Consider the following 15,728-nt stretch of genomic DNA (forward strand, 5'->3'; position numbering starts at 1 on the left):
GTTTCTACTGGGAGCAGCGATTGGAAACTTAATTAACAGTTCTTGTGTACACATAAAAAAAAAACAATGGCTGCATTTAACTGCTTCTTTCTGCCTCCGCAGCGCTGAATGTCACACAGTGCTGTGGGCAGTGTGCTCCCACTGCACGCCCAGAGAGGCTTTAGCGGCCCTCCTTGTCATCCAGAACTTTATCGACCATTCTTGGTGTTGCCATGCTATTTTTTTTTGCTGTTTCTTTGCAAGGAAAAGACATGTTTTGTTGCTGGAAATGAACTGCGGCAGGTGCCTGCCATAGTGGTTTTTGTATACTTCCTTCTTTTGGTACCTGGGAAGCTGTGTGGCACAGCTGTAGCTTTGTATCCTGCATCTGCTGAGCTGCAGTTGTGATTTGCTTCCATGTTGTGCATGTGATCTTTGATGTTTGTGCTCCTGAATAATGAGTGAGGATAGATGCCATATTTAGCCCTCCCATTCCCTTAGCCATCGCTTACATTAATAGTACACAGTATCTACTGCTGTTTACAGTTAGGATGTCAACCTACATCTCATTACAGAGTAACTGTAATTTTCTATATGTATAAGCAAAGAATGTGAATTTGGGTTGACTGCCAAGTAATGCTCTGGCTCCTCTTTGGCATAGCACCAGACTGAGAGGACTGTATGTCCATTCCATTGGGTCCTGCACATTGCTTATTGAAGAATTCACAGAATGACCCGGGTTGGAAGGGACCTCAAGGATCATGTAGTTCCAGCCCCCCTGCCTAGCAGGGCCACCAAACATACACTTTTACTAGATCAGGTTGCCCAGGGCCCCGTCCAACCTGGCCTTGAACACCTCCAAGGACGGGGCATCCACAACCTCCCTGGGCAGCCTGTTCCAGGGCCTAACCACTCTCCTAGTGCAGAACTTCCCCCTAACATCCAACCTAAATCTTCCCTCTTTTAACTTAAAACCATTTCCCCTAGTCCTGCTATTGTCAGCCCTTTCAAAGAGTTTACTCCCCTCCTGGGAGTAATTTCCCTTCAGGTATTGAAAGGCTGCAATGAGGTCACCCAGCAACCTTCTCTTCTCTAGGCTGAACAAGCCCAACTCCCTCAGCCTGTCCTCATAGGGGAGGTGCTCCAGCCCCCTGATCATCTTTGTGGCCTTCTTCAATTTTGACCCATGACATCCATTGTTAATTGTTGGTAACGTGCTGTGCTCTCTAAGAGGTGCACGGAGGCCATTCTATGATGGGAGTTGAAGTGGGCTTTCATAAACTGATCACACGATTCCCAAAAACTTTATCTGCTGTAAGGTCACTGAAGAAGAGCCTTGCTTTCAATGAGCTCTAAGTGCTTGGGCATCTGTTTACAGTAGTGAGAACAATGGGAACTGTTGGATGTGTTCACTTCTGGCCTTTCATTTCAGTAATTCAGCAGTAGACTGTTTAAATGAAACTTAAAGAGGACTCTGCAACAGAAGGTTGTTTTGTACCTAGGATGGTTTGTAAATGAGGAAACTTTGTAAACTAAATATTAATTTTTGTTAATTAACTACTAATCAAAGGAACAGAAGTCTCTTGCTTTTGTGACCATATGCCTTTCATACCCCCACACCTCACCAGCCATTCATGGTTTGAAGACAGCATAAATATTCTTTCGAAAGCCAGTCTTTTGGAACAGAGCCTGAAGGACTCCAGGGTCAGCAAATGGGTAACGGTTTCTGTACCTCAAAAGTTTATGCATTTTTAAATTAAAGGATTAGCCAGGAGAATTTGGGGTTCTTATAAAGTACACCAAACATTTAGAAGAATAAGTGACAGCTTCTTTTACCCCTTTCCTTATTTATTTATTTATCTATTTCCAATTAAGATTTTGCCATAGCGAACAGTTAAAGAATTCTTGCAACCAAGAACTGGTGTTCTGTGTCTCTTTCTAATACACCTTATAAAGCAGTATTAATGAGATTATATCACAACAAATAATCCAGGACCCTTTTCAGCAGCCCATGTTTTACAGTTCAGGCTGTAGGAAGTTCGTTTTGCAATTAAACTGCAGAGTAATAATGAATGATTTAAATGCTTTGCAGCTGTTGACTTCTTCAACCAGATCAATATGCTTTATGGAACCATTACGGACTTCTGCACAGAGGAGAGTTGCCCGGTGATGTCTGCTGGCCCAAAGTAAGATCATTTTTACTCATTGTTCAGTGTCTAATTCTTCAGATGGTTTTGCATTCGAAAGAGTCTGGCTCAGCCGAGTGCCAGAGAACGGATAACCTCTGTGAGTAGAAAGGGTGTCTTCTTTTGTTATGTGTAGAGGGAGAAAGCTTGACCCTTTGTAAGGGACTGGGGAATTGAAAGGTTTTTATGGTAATTGTTTTATTTAGCCTGGGAAGTAGCCTGACCATCAGAACTGCTTTCTGTTTTTGTTCTGAAATGTTAATGAGCCCTTCTCAAATTAAGGCTTGAAGCTTTCATCTGCAGGCATTCAGCTAGGAATAAGCAAGATATTTCTTTAAGGTGTTTGACTAGGTACTATAGAAAGAAACTTGGCATCAGGTTTGAGTAGTCTGAGTAAGAATTCCCTGCCCTTTCACTCAGTGAAGTTTCACTTCCTTGATTGCTGCTTACACTTTTGTGCAGACATCCAGCATTGTGTTTTTGTTTGCTCCTCAGCTTCCTAGTGTTTTTCAGAGAGGAAAATACCTGAATTTGTAAGCGGGTAGTGATGGGAAAGCACTGCTTCCTTTTTACATTAAAATCTTAAATAAGCAACAAAGAAAAACAATCCTCTCCTCCACCTTTTCCTGCTTTCTAATGATGTATGTTGTTACTGTCTGAAGGCAGTGATCCCAGCCAGCAAGGTGGGGAGCTGAGGGCGAGCAAGGAAGAGCTGCTGAGGCTGGGAGCTCTGCCATGTGAAAGTAGCCAGACCGAGGGAAGGTTTGGTTTGGTGTTGTGTTCTTAAACTAATGATGGCTGCTGCGGAACGCCAGGAGCAGCGTGGGCAGGCAGATGTGCTGCTGCAAAATAGGGAAGGGGGTGAAAATACAAAAGAAAGAAGTTTACTGTTATACAGATGAACTTTGGAATGAACTTGTGCAGTGACATGGCCCATTGTCTGCTCTGTGCTTCGGCATGCAGAACAGGCTCTTGGTTATTAAATGAGAGTATGAAAATATTTGTTTGCTTTGTTGTTTGGCTGATGAGAAGCAGTTACATGGGGAGGAAGGTTAATTATTGATGGTTTAGTTTTCTGACTGCCAGTCTAAACAGTTTATTTCCCTCCAAAGAGACCGTTAACCATTGACTGAAACTTATGTAGTGCTCAAGCAGTTATGAAGCAGGCTAGAAAAGAGACATTGGAGGCTAGGAAATGCATTCTGACAACTTTTTAGTAGGGTGGCCTTATCCCTAGGATTTGCAGAGCATTCCCTGAAATCTGCAGCCCCACCTGTGCGCAGGAATGGGTTTTGCAAAAGAGGATCCAAAGTGTTCATGTGTTAGAAGGGGCCCCGGGCAAGACAGGCACAGGGGCAGAGATGGGCGAGGCTGCAGTGACTGGCAGTGGAATGAGCACTGTGCTTTGGTTTGAGTGAGCATGGCTGTTCTTTAGGTGAAAGGTGACCTGCAGAATTTTTATTATGGAGGCACTAGTAGAAACCGTGTTAGCATAACAGCACTGTTATTTACAGTTTTGGTTTTTTTTTCCTTCTGTTTCTTATCTCTACTTCATGTTATCTTCTGGCTCAAGACATTGAGTCTTATGAGCTCCTTAATGTTTCTAGGCTGAAAATTGCTGGCTACTTACAGCGACAGCTGAGCTGCCACCATTGCTGTGCACTCATCTGTTTCAGACAGAAGAGCGTGGGTTGGCTGGAACAAATTCTGTAAGGTCACTTGAAACAGGTTAGGCAGCAGTAGCGTGGGGAGAACTAAAAGCACCGAGCGCTCTGTGGCTTTACAGTCTTAATTTCCTGTAATTTATTTGGTTTTTTTTTCCTCTGCAAGTTAAGTCCTGTAAGTCACTTGCAAGCTGGTATAATTGCATCCACACACGAACCTTTCTGTTTAATAACTGAGTTTGTAGTACGTTGGTATTTTACAGACTTGTGGCTACATATTCCCAGTGGAAAAACACTTCTGGTCCATATATTAAAAAAAGGGCTGTAAGCTGCTAATGCTTACAGAGCTGTTTGGAAAGTACTGTGGCTTGGTGACAGTTGTTACAGCATGACTGACAAACCTGTATCAGTCTATGGAAAAACTAAACCAGATGTGATGAGTAAATGCTTGGGGCTGGGTAGGTGCTTGGGCCTGCTTGTTCGTCTCAGTTGTGATCTTGAACAGGAGGCCTTCACCCAGGCAGATCAGTTTTGGGGACCCACCAAAAGCTTGGTCCAGGTGGGAGGTGGGGAGCTGACTGCTGCTGTTAGGTTAGGAATGATAAAGTACTCACTAAAAGCTGGCTTTATTCATGTCAGCAGAATGGCCGTTATCTGCTGTAGGGTCCCTTAAATTTCTTTTGGACTTTTCTTTGTTGGAAGGATTGCTGAAAAAATCTTTAACAGAGTTAATGAAAGATTGACATAAAAATCAAATAGAGATCCCTTGTGCCTGCTGCACAAGTCATTGTCTGATTGCTTGAGAAAGTCGTTCGTTTGATTTGTTCCAAAGTATGTGGTTTCTCATGATGTTTCACTCTTTTCACATCTGCAAGACCAAATGCTTTCTACCCAAGTGAACTCTAGTTGGTGATCATTTCTTACTATCCTTATATCACCATCAATGCAACAGGCTTGATAAATGTGTTAAAAACTTGCATAAAAGTATTTTGAGCACTATGGAGCAAGGGGTGTTTTCCTTATCTGTAAGAAGAAAGAGGAAGGACATGCTGCATTTTTCAAAGCAGGTTTTCTGGACAGAGGCTCTGAAATCCATGTTTAGGCATTTGATTGAGGTGGTTAAGCTCACTCTTAGTGCTGGTGAGAGCCTATTGATTGTCACGAGGTTTGTAGGTTCCCGGTGTTTATAAGTTTGGATTTTAAATAACACTCTGGTCAGCTTCTCATAAATCCCCCATGGTTACAATAAACTGTCTTTGAATGTTCATTTGCTGTCTTCTGCCTTGTGTGTCCTTACCAATAAGCACAGAAATAACCAATGAATCAAGTCAGTGAAATACCCCACATCTCTCAGCAGCGTTACTCCTTTTGTGTCATCTTGATGCTCTGTGCCTTTTGACTTGGTGAAGAATGGAAGCCCACTATGTGTGGGGAGTCTGTATTCCCTTTTGTCAGGGTATGTCTTCAGTATTTCTTAGGAGCTGTGTTACTTTAAAGGTAATTCTGTGGATAGATCTTCTGTGTGGTGTGTGTGTTTGCTGTAAATGCACGAGTGACCTGACCATACCACCCCTGCCACTGACTTTTTATTAATAAAAAAAGGGGGGGTGTGCAGCCATCCTGACCCACTGTGCATTTATTCCTTTGGGAGGATTTCAGAGCTCCAGAGCTCAGCAGTCCCTTTTGCTTCAGGCTGGGCTGGCTGGCCAAGCAGGGCTGCCTGGCCTAAAGCAGACGTGGGTAAAAAAAATACACAACCCTGCTCAGACATTACAGTTTGGCAGGGAATATTAAGACATGCACATTGGTACTCAGCAAGAAGTAGAAAGGAACGCTGTGGTTCGCTTGAAAGCTGAGACTATGAGCATCAAATATAGTTGGTTTTCCCTTTTTCCAGCGATGTGTTCCCAAGACAAGCTGTCTTCTCCTATGTCTGGACTATGTCTGGACAATGTGTGGATTGCACTCCCCAAGTCAGTCAAAGAAATCTGTTCCATTCTGATTTTGAGGACTTGTTTATATCTGCTGGTTCATGCAAATTCCTCCTGTTTAATAGTTTTCTGTGACTATAATTCCTCAGGTTCAAATGGTACCTGTAAAGTCAATGAAGCTGGAATCTACTCATTAAATAAGCTACACGTCAGCATTATTAGCCTTACAATTAGAGAAGGATAAAAAGAGTACACATTTTATTGCTCCATGATGACGCCGGTGTTTTGTGAAGGTGTGATGCCACCTTATTTATAGGAAATATATAGATAGGAAAATCTAAGCTAAAAGACATCCTCAAACTACCCAGTGAATTGGTGATATATCTGGATAATGAGACTTTGGGAATCTTGGTCTAGTTTTGTGCTGTATGCTAATGCTAAGCTATTAGATGCAGCTTAGGGCCAACTATTTAATCTAGAGGCTTCCTCAAGACTGTTTATTAAAGTGCATCTTATATTTGCTTCCAGTTCTTAAATAGTATTCCTTGGTGTTAATTTATCTCTGAATCTCTTCCTAGTCTCTTAATACAATCATAATTTAGCAACGCTGGCAGGAATCAGTGTAGTTTGGTTATCAGTTAGGCAAAACCTGTAAACCTAATTTCAAGTGGAGAATTTAATGCAGTTTTCTGATGTTTCATTTCAACAAGTTGTAATCCTTTTTTTTCTCTTTAAAAAGAAATAAACAAAAACAACCCCAGCTGCTTTAGAGAAAGAAAAAGTAGCTGTTGCCTTTTGAAGCAGAAGTGCCCTATGTGCAGTTAGGAAGCTTACTCCTACAGCAGCTTTTTGATGTGCGGGGATGCTTTAACCACAGGTTGCCGTGTATATTTTGACAGGAGTGTTAGAACCAAGGATGAATGTGTTGTGCCTATGAAAAAGAAAGTTTTTGGAAGCCTTCACAGGTTACAATGACTTGCTTAAGAAGGATTGCAGGTTGGGTCTGGAGCGGCTGCAGATGACATTAGGAACTTTTGGACCTTAGGTTTGAGGGAGGGTGTGGGTATGGGGAGTGGTGCAGGAAGAACTTCCTTCCAGGCTGTGTTAGGAATGATTCACCTGTGTTAAGAAATGTCTTCTTGTTGTCCCAACCCAGGTACGAGTACCATTGGGCAGACGGGACAAACATAAAGAAACCAATTAAGTGCTCTGCGCCAAAGTACATTGATTACCTGATGACTTGGGTCCAGGATCAGCTGGATGATGAAACACTATTTCCTTCTAAAATAGGTAAACAAATAACTGTGAACAATGTATTTGGGTTATGGTTGTACAGAAATATTCAAGTCTGGTAGCATCGAAAGGTCTCCTACGTGACTCTTCTCGAATAGGACAACTGTAAAGGTAACGCTGTTGTGGTAACGTTGTGGAAATGACAAGAAGAAAATCCTGTTGGAGACATGAAGGACTATTTGTTCTAGGCTCCTAATTGGCAGTTTTCCAGTACAGTACTACTCATAGGCTTATGATCCGTTGTGGAGAAAGGGAAGGAGACCTCTTAATTGCTTGTATTTTGTGGATAGTTTCTGAGGCATTTGACACATTTTCAGAAAGCTTATTCAGAGAAACAGGGCCACCTGTCAGAATCAAGTGGCATTTGTTTTTACTTCTGGTGGGCAGATATGCAAAGGAGGCTGCTTAGTTTGGGAACAAGTGACAGAAATGTAAATCCTCCCTGTTCAGTAGGTGTGAGCACAGCACCTTCTCTTCCTGTGGCAGTTACTTTAGTGTGTCAGTGTAGAGTTCAGAGCTGGGGTTGAAATTTGCTACTGAAAGGAATTAAATTGAATACTTACAGTGATTTTTAAACACCACTTTAATACGCTACATCAGGACTTGATCTTCCTCTGCAGCATATATTTCTGTGAAGACTTTGTTTTTTTGATAGGGATGTACTTTTGAAATGCGGTGATGTGAAAAGGGACTTAAAGGCCACAGTGGATAAGCAATTAAAAAAGAACTTCCCATGTGATGCTGTAGCTGGTGTTGGAAATGTGATGTGTATATATAAGCAGGACAGGCTTTAATAGAGCATGGAAATTGTGTTTTCAGTATTTGAAAGCATTATTGAGATCACTGTTAACCGCCAGCATACAGCTTTGGCCTCTGGCCTTCACACAGGACTTCACAAACTGGAAAGACTCCAAAAGAACTAAGCTGACTGGCTAATCTGCTACGTGATGAGAAATTAGTCAGGCTTGATCTGCTTTAGGTGGTTGATAAACGTCTTTTTTTAGTCTGTGGATATGTTGGCTAACTAGATTACTGCTCCCAGTGACTTGTACACTGATGAAGAGCTACTGTTGAAGTTGTTTTTACACGTTCTATGTCATTTTCACTGAAATGACTGAAAAGAGCATATGTCAGAGTTACTCAGCAATAGGTAAGAATGCAGTAGCCTCATGCTAGGGGGTGGCGATGGGCAGGATGGAAATTCTCTTCATGAGGCACATAAGAGCATTTTGTGAATGTTCTAATACCGGTTCAATATTAACGCAGCTTCTCTTCATGAAGCTGTAAGAGAGCATTTTTTCTTGCTCCATTCTAGCCAAGAGAACCGTTTCAGCTACCAATGCAAAGTTATCTGGTGTCACTTAGGGGTATCCTGTGTTATCTCTGCGCGGGGGCCTTCAGTGAGACTCAGAGCCTGCAGGAGACTTCTGCTTATCTCCAGTGGCAGTCAGAGGCCTGGCAGGTACTGAGAGAGCTTATATTTGTATTAGATGCCTCTGTTCGAGCATCTGGATCCATCCACATAGCAAGAAGATGCTCAGTCAGAGGAAATTCTCCAAGGAACTGTCCTGATACATGACAAGACATAGTAGCTGGAAGATGTTGCTAGGTAGATTCAGTGTAGAATTGTAGTCCAGTTTGATTGGGGAAGATTTCATAAGCCTCTGGATTACAGGAGGGAGAGAAACATCATCTCCCTGTGGTCTTCTGATGAGCTTCTCATTGTGTGTCAGTCGAAGTACATCATGTGATTTACAGACAGAATTGCTGAGTGAAATATAACAGCCCTATTTGCAAAAGGTACAGCTGGAGCCAAGAAATAAGGTCGGGTTATATTGGCTTTCAAAATAAATGAATGTGGCATGGGCATTTAAAAATAAGCCATCTGTTTCCTTATTTCTAGGTGTTCCGTTCCCAAAGAATTTCATGTCAGTGGCAAAGACGATTTTAAAGCGCCTTTTCCGAGTTTATGCTCACATTTATCACCAGCACTTCGATCCGTCATGAGGCTGCAGGAGGAGGCGCATCTCAACACGTCCTTCAAGCACTTTATATTTTTTGTTCAGGTAAGCGTGGCAGGAACATTATAGTTATGGATATCATCTGGAAAAATAAGTTACCGAAGTAACACTTATTCTGTTTCTTAACAGCTGGTATGTTTGCAGTTGAGTAGATACCTGTAAGGCTTTAAGCGTCTCATTGTATTTGTATGTATATTTACTGCTAGAAATATTCAAGGAATTGAAAAATTTTCAGTGAAGTGCTCGTTTGCTACCCAAGTGAATACCATATAAAGTACTCACTCTCAAATAATTAAACAGAACAGTAATTCCTTATAGAAGAAAGCGGGAGGACAGTCTTTGGAACTACTGATTGAAGACTGAAAAGAGCATTCTTCCTACAGAATTACAGTTTTCTCCCTTGGTTGGTTGCTCAGCTGAGGGCATCTTCTTAGCATGTTTCCTCCCCCTGCATGGGAAAAAAAAAAAGCTCTAGGCAGTTAAACTGTGCTATTGAGATAATAACAGACTGATTATATTCTGTAGTGGCAAGGCCTGGTCACGAAGAGCCTGTGAAATGAGTTCTGTCAGGATCAAACTTCTTTCTTGAGCTACACAGATAAAACTCTGTATGTTTGTCTTTCTTCTCATCCCTACTACAGGAATTCAACCTTATTGACAGAAGAGAGCTCGCACCGCTTCAAGAACTGATTGAAAAACTCACCTCAAAGGACAGATAAAAGGAAGAGGATTTTTTAAGTCACTTGTTTCTTTAAGCAAGCGTGTGGTATATGGTTTTTTTTTTGTTGATGTTCATTTGTTTTTTAAAAACAAAAGAAAAAACTGCGCTGTTATTCCTAACAGCCAAGATCTGCTCTCTGTGCTTTTATTAGGGGAAATCTTTTGTCTGATAGTGACATGCAGTAAATAGCTTTTTTTTTTTTTTAATTTTATTTTTTATTTTGGATAGTTATTCATTGTGGAATTTTAGCAGGTGCTGAGTGTTTGTAAAGGAAACATGCTTGGTTGGGGGTTTGACTCTGCTGGTGGATGGGTTCTGTATTGTGTCAATGGTAGCCCATTCTAATGAAGTCCCTGAAAGACTTCCTTACATTCTCTAAGTGCCTTGGCAGACTCACTTCTGAGGTGCAAAGCACATACAGTACTGAACATTGCTGGAAACAGAAAATATGAACTAACACCCAGGATACTTACTGATACTTGCTTTAGGAAAAAAAATTATATATATACATATATATATATAAATACAGTAAAAAAAAAAAGCCATAACTTACTTAAATCGATGATCTCCAGCTTTTAATACAAATATTTGTCTTATTTTTTTAGAGAGATTAATATAGATTTTTTTCAAAACTAGATATTTCTTATAACAGAAAGTGACGATGAAGCTCTAGTCACCAAATCAGAATGAAGAAGGTGGTGTCAAAGTTAGAGAACCTGTGATTAGTGAGTAGTTAATGTCTGTTGCACTGGTTTTTGCTTTTCATAGTTGCTCTTGTTTTTTGAACAGGCGAATAAAACAGCACCTCAAGTCAGGCACTTCTGTTCAATTTCCAAGCATTTGCCAAATGAACTGTCAGTTTGCACAGCTACAGTTAGAGAAGATGGTTACTATCAAAAGTACACTGGAGTAGTACTAAGAAAACTCTGCCCTGAAAAATAGCTTATGAGATGATGTTCCTGAGTTAGAAAGGAAAAGCCCAGCTCTGTGAAGGAACTCTGATGATCGGTGTTTTCCACGGTAGGGAATGCATCTTGAAGGGAAGATAATTTTGTGGACCATTTAGGGTTAATGATAGCACAGTGGAGTTCTTCCCCATTTAAAATTGTTACCCATCTCCAAAGAATTACAGAATTCTGGAAGAGTAATTGGAACCACTGGTTTATGATTTGGCAAGTGCATCTTTTGTTTCTGAGAAAACATAACCAAAATGTCTCCTTCTCTCACCGTATTAGTCTCTCTGCCTTTCTGTCCTTCTGTTGTCTCAGACCAGACTCAAGAATGGCTTGTGACAAGTTGGTTTCTGGGATGATCCACAGACAGTGGCTTTGAAATCTTTGCTGCAACCACATCAGAGTCTGGTTTCCCATTGTCCAAATGACTCTTGTTCATTTAAGGACCTTGTCAAAACTGTGGTATTTGGGATACAAAGAAATCTGCATTAGGTTCTGCAGTATGCTATTCTATGGTATCACTAGTTGCCAAATATAATGCTTGATGATTAACACTGCCAAGCTTTGGTAGATTGTGACTGCTACAACACCATAATAATGTGATCGCATCAATTTGAGCTGTGTATATGACCCGAGTAACTCTTAAAACTAAAGCATTTACAGGTGAGGCCAAGGTTGGCGTATGGCAGAGAAGTTGTGCATATGCTTTGGGTACCTCTGCTAGACTGAAAACACCAGCCTGCAAAATATATAAGTGGCCATTAATATAGCCAGATAAGAAATATTTAAGCACAATAACAAATATATGTTCATTTTAGTGATTAGAATCATTACTTTTAAGTTAAAATAATATATTTCAGAATCATCTGTAACTTATTTTAAGAACAATGTTCTTCTTCAATGGAGTTGAATTTCCTAGTCAGGAAATGAGTTAAAACTTCTGTTACTTCTGTCTGTCTCTTTTTTTTTTCTCTCACCAGGCTTAAGAAGAGCTAAGAAGATGTAGTATTGAACTAGAAAAATGGCCTGGTGCGCTCATTTCACAGCTTTTCATTTAGAAATGGAAACAAGTTGTCTTCTTAAGGAGTGGTAAAGGGTAGTCATGCAGTAATGTTCCTAGTGAGTTTAGGTTTGGTTACAGTGTTAGATACAGTAACTGCTTGCAAAATAGCTGCAGTTTAGCGTATGTAACTCAGATAGTCCTTGGCTTCATTAGAAGCTTCGTGAAAGTTCAAAAAACACAGAATGTGTTTGGGCTCCTGCTCTGCAAGACAAGGTCATTGTCCAGTAGAAATTGCTTATAACTTAAGGCCGTGAGAAAATTGTATTTACTGTGTTTCAGTTTCTTTTGTCATGCAGAATGAGGACATCTTCCAAACTGTGTGACTATCAAAGGAAAGTGCGTGATATTAATGCTGAGAGTTGGGATTAGGTCACAGCCCACAGTGGGAGGATGAGGCGGGTCAGGCTGATGATGCACAGAGAGTTTTCCCTCAACTGTTTTGACAAATTCCAAGTTTGAAAAGAATGAGGTCTTACCCCTGCTCAGCCAGTGACTGTTTTGACTCTCCCATGTGTACATGGGAGATAGAGAGGTGCCTAATATCTGATAACTCTTCAGCAAGTTGGGGGATAGAACAAGTTCTGCAGGGTACGAGACAGCTGAAGGTGAAACCAAACAGAGGTACAAACATTATTTCCTTTTACTTGGGCAAGCCACTCACAGCTGCAGTATTCATCCCAATGCTTTTGTCAGATTTGCTGTTCATAGGGCATAGCTGGTTGGGTAAACAGACCTATGAAATTTTGTTGGCCTGTGGAAGGCTCAGTCAGTGGTCTCACATCTAAATGCTGCTGCCAGGAGATGAATAACGTGCTGCTAAGAAAGAAGGAGCTCCCATGAGCAAGAAATCTCCCATGTGTTGGAAAGTTGCAGGAAGAGTCCTTTGCCCATGTGTTGGTTTTTTTTGAGGGGGCTGTGTAGCAGCTGTGAATGCAATACTTGTAGGGACGGTGTGCATCATCTGTGACATCTTTCCAGCTGCAGACTTGTTTTTAACTGAGTGGGGTACTGAAATCTGATGGGAATGTGACCGTATGCCTCATTGGGCAGCTGTAGCTGGCTCTGGGTGCAGGACTGGAGGGCTCCGTTAGCTCAGGACTCAATAACACAAAAGACTATAACATCATTGCGGTTATGGAGGTGGAGAGCATCCTCCTGACTATGTAAAAGCAGCTTAGCTCCTGAATTTGAAGTGTGCTTTTTTTAAAAGGACTTCAGTCATGCAGGAAGCTGAATTCAGAACATCTTGCACACACAGCCTTTTATGCATACTTCTATCTGAGAAGTGTTTAATGACTGAAACTTTCAAGCTTGAGAGGGAGATCGGCATCCAGCCACAGAGGCGTGAAGAGTGCTGCAGATGCAGTTTGATATTAAGGGTTTGATAAAATTACCGGTGAAAACTGCTTTGCTGAGTTGATTCAGTGCTGCTCAATAGGCTGTGTGTACATTCTCTGTGCTGATAATGCTTCCTGGAGCCTTTCAGCCAGCGCCACAGCCCTTGTTATCACACTGCAGCGAGACCGGAGAATGGCACAAGTCTGCACCGAGGTGCTAAACAGGAGATATTCTCCATCAGATTTGAAGCTGTTTTACCAGATTCTGTGTCGAGAGAAGAACACTCAGGAGTGAGGATTTGCTATGATTGATGCCACTGCAGTTGCTCACCTCATTTTTCACTTTGGAGCATTTTTTTCCCTTCTTTTTCCTAAAGCTCACAGTTGTATAAATTCAGAAGCTTCTGCTGCAGTTCACTGAATCAGAATTGGAATATATTACAAAGAGAGTTAGTCTTAAAGGGATGGTGTATCTTTCTGAATTTAATACCCGGCAGTAAAAGCACTTTTACAGAACAGTTTCTAGGCATGTAATAAAAGCTTGGAGATCTTGATTTGTCTGACAGCAGTATGAACACATTGTTTAATTATACAACACTTGAAAGTAACAACATTAACGCTATGTGTGCAGTATTTGGGATTCAGCATCCCTGTGCTGTTTGTATTTGCAGCTTTTATTTTTATTCTTTGCTTCAAAAAGATGTGGGACCAGAAATCCATGTGTGTTTACACTTTTGAAGTAAGGGCACATCCAAATGCTACGCAAAAGTCATGTTTTACGAGCCGAATCCGGATAGATTGAATGTGTATATAAAATAGTGCATTGTTTGGGGGGAGGACGCCTCTCACTCCCAAATAAAACCCCGAGAAATGAACCCTGAAGAAAAACCTGCTGCTTTAGGCCCATGTTACAGATGGACTCTGTTACGTGTCACGAGCGCTTTGAAACAAAACCTCTCTGCTTCATTGTCACTGGGAGCAGAAGGGCTGATGGGCTGCCAGTGCTTGCTGAGGCCTTCCAGTCAGTAACGTCCTTAACTCTGCTGCTTGGGGTGTTTGTCAGCTACCAGCATGTGGAGCATGTCAGTGATTCCGGTGGTAACTTCAGGAGGACATCTACCTCTAGACGGGATGGGGCAGACTGGGAAGTTGATGACATTTGGTCACCGTTGCCAGTGTTGATACCGTTGAGATGGTGTTGGGTTTGTTGTGCTTGTGGTTTTTTACCTTCAAGTCAGGGATACAAGCTGATTTTAACTGCAATTAAAAACATGCCGCGTTTTGCTGTTGCAGGTAGCTGAGAGGAGAAAACAGGTTTCAAAGGGCTGACAGCCCATCTGCAAGTACTGAGTTTCTTTAACTGCTTACTATGCAATGTGGAGCCTTGAACTTTAGCTTTTACTTCCAGTTAGAAAGGAGCGCTGTCCTCACTCAGTATTTAGGGCTGAGCGCTCCCATCTCCCTGATGCTCCTTTAACAGGTAAAGGATACCTATTTGCTGCTATGGACTTTACGTACCTTTCCCATTGTTCATTTCTGTTTCTCGCCTCCCCCTCCTCTTGAACCATGTGACACAGTTTTATTCTGAACACGTCCTTTTTTGGGTAGCAATTCTTTTTCTTACCAGCCTCTCTCCCCTTCCTGCCTGCCACAGTGCTCTATGGCTGTATGTAACCCCCCCTTTTAGTTGGGCTAGTTAAAAGGTGCAGTGTGAATAAAGGCTCCTCACTTTCACTGAGAATCACTTTACTCTGAATCTTGTTTCCTTCATTTCCATTTGATTTTGTTTCCTTTCCAAACTAAAGCCGCTAGCAGTTTGATGAGCTCCTGCCCTCTTTTCCTGGATGCCCTGCCTTGCAATACGGGACTAACATTGGTCTTTTCCAAGTGCTGAACCTTTGCACTGTGTCCTGCTTTTCTTTCCTCTTCCATGTAACCAGGTTAAGATCGCAGTCTGGATGAACATCGGATTGCTTTTGCTTTAGAAACAGATTCCCCGATTAGAGTATGTTATTTTTAGGGGACATTAACTTTGATAGGCACTAAACGAAGCTCGTTATTTTTGTAAGCCGTCCCTGCAGCTGAGGTAACGCGGCTCCCGGCTGCGCTGCGGGACGGCCCCGCCTCAGCGTCCCTCACAGCGGGGGGGAGTGCGGGGAGTTGAGGTTTGGACAGAGGGCCATTTCTAAAGGAGAAAAGTGATACAGGACGGAAGCGACACTAACAGCCTCCTGCTTTTAGAGTCTGTCAGCGTCCGGGAGAAAAAACAGTGCAAAATGGGGACTGTGAGAGCAGAGCCCTTACTGTACGTGCCAATGCCGTTCTGCTCCCAGGCGCCGCTCGGTATTTCGGTCGTGAGAACGGCTTTTGATTTATAATAACAACAAAACTGAATGTCCTGAAAATCCGCACCGTGTTGGAGAGTTGTAAATAATGTATACAGATTGTACGTGACGGGACGGAATATTTAAATCCTAGTTTTTTTTTCAACGAGAAGCTGAAGGCTGTTTATAAGAGACAATAAATAGCTATGTTTCACCACCACTGCCCTCGGCCTTTCTTTCCTTCTCTCGTCCCGCT

The 15,728-nt window shown here is 41.9% G+C and overlaps 1 protein-coding gene across 1 annotated transcript in view; it reads left to right on the forward strand.

Annotated features, from left to right (window-relative positions):
• Positions 1-15,692, forward strand: part of MOB1B (MOB kinase activator 1B) — a 35,204-nt gene extending 19,512 nt beyond the window's left edge. The window contains 5 exon segments of the mRNA XM_015861507.1: positions 2,072-2,165; positions 6,917-7,050; positions 8,957-9,049; positions 9,052-9,119; positions 9,716-15,692. Coding sequence (XP_015716993.1) covers positions 2,072-2,165; positions 6,917-7,050; positions 8,957-9,049; positions 9,052-9,119; positions 9,716-9,793 — 467 coding nt within the window. The 3' untranslated portion in view covers positions 9,794-15,692.
• Positions 15,693-15,728: the final 36 nt, after the last annotated feature.

This window comes from Coturnix japonica, chromosome 4 (assembly GCF_001577835.2).
Source record: "Coturnix japonica isolate 7356 chromosome 4, Coturnix japonica 2.1, whole genome shotgun sequence".
NCBI lineage: Eukaryota > Metazoa > Chordata > Aves > Galliformes > Phasianidae > Coturnix > Coturnix japonica.